Source organism: Nuphar pumila, chromosome 5 (genome assembly GCF_984573655.1).
Source record: "Nuphar pumila chromosome 5, dmNupPumi1.hap1.1, whole genome shotgun sequence".
Classification (NCBI taxonomy): domain Eukaryota; kingdom Viridiplantae; phylum Streptophyta; class Magnoliopsida; order Nymphaeales; family Nymphaeaceae; genus Nuphar; species Nuphar pumila.
Genome location: NC_143253.1, coordinates 60,107,275 through 60,108,179, shown reverse-complemented (window position 1 = coordinate 60,108,179; position 905 = coordinate 60,107,275). Strand labels below are relative to the sequence as shown.

The 905-nt window shown below is 47.1% G+C and overlaps 1 protein-coding gene across 1 annotated transcript; it reads right to left on the bottom strand.

Moving 5' to 3' along the window:
* Positions 1-464: 464 nt before the first annotated feature.
* Positions 465-905, bottom strand: LOC149837684 (UDP-glycosyltransferase 83A1-like). Its single transcript, XM_090008099.1, has one exon. It carries the CDS (start codon positions 903-905, stop codon positions 465-467), a length of 441 nt encoding a protein of 146 aa, XP_089864225.1.

The following is a 905-nucleotide window of genomic DNA, read 5'->3' as shown; positions in this document are numbered from 1 at the left end:
TTGACAAAAGTTTCAAGATTCTTAAAACAAACACCACCCTTAATCAGAGCCTTCCACTCCTTGTTTCTCAACTCCAAAACCCTTTCCCTTATTCCGTCATCGTTCATCAATTCTACCAATTTCTCCTTGATTTCTTCTTTTCTGACAATTCCATCATTGTCCTTCTGCAATTCCAGCCCTACTTTCCAATGCTCAACTACGTAGGTCGGGTTTTGAAACTGGTCTGCAAAGTAAGGCCAACACAACAAGGGAACTCCATTGCTTAGCCCTTCGATGGTGGAGTTCCAGCCACAATGAGTTAAGAAAGAAGCTATAGATGCGTGTGAGAGAACTTCCTTTTGTGGGCACCACCCCACAATGTGCCCGCGCTCGGCCACACGGTCCAGGAACCCATCTAGGTACACTGCAGCAGACTGGTTCATGAGGGTTGGTCTTGAAACCCAAAGGAATGGTTTGCCAGTGAGCTAGAGCCCAAGTGAGAGCCAATCAATTTGGCGTTGATTGAGCATTGTGGTGCTCCCCAATGAGATGTAGATGACTGACCCAGCTGGGTGTCGATCGAGACAGTCAAGGCAACTCAAGTCTTCTTGCCAAAACGAGGATGGTTGGTGCTTGGGGTGGTTAGCTGAGACAAGAGGGCCTACTGGTACAACATTTCTGATGATCTCGAACGCCGGCAACTCGAGTTCTGGAAATGAGTTGCAGAGTATGTGATCTAGGCCTTCCATTGCATCAACGCACTTCGAGAGGTACTTGAATAAGCTCTCCTGTTGTTTGGTGTCTCCAAAGGAAACCCAGCATAGGTGAGCTGGGTTCATGTCTGGCACTCTCTCAGACAGATGGATCAATTTGTCGTCCTTTGGAAAACCTGACTCCACCAAAAGAATGGTTCCATAAATTGTCAT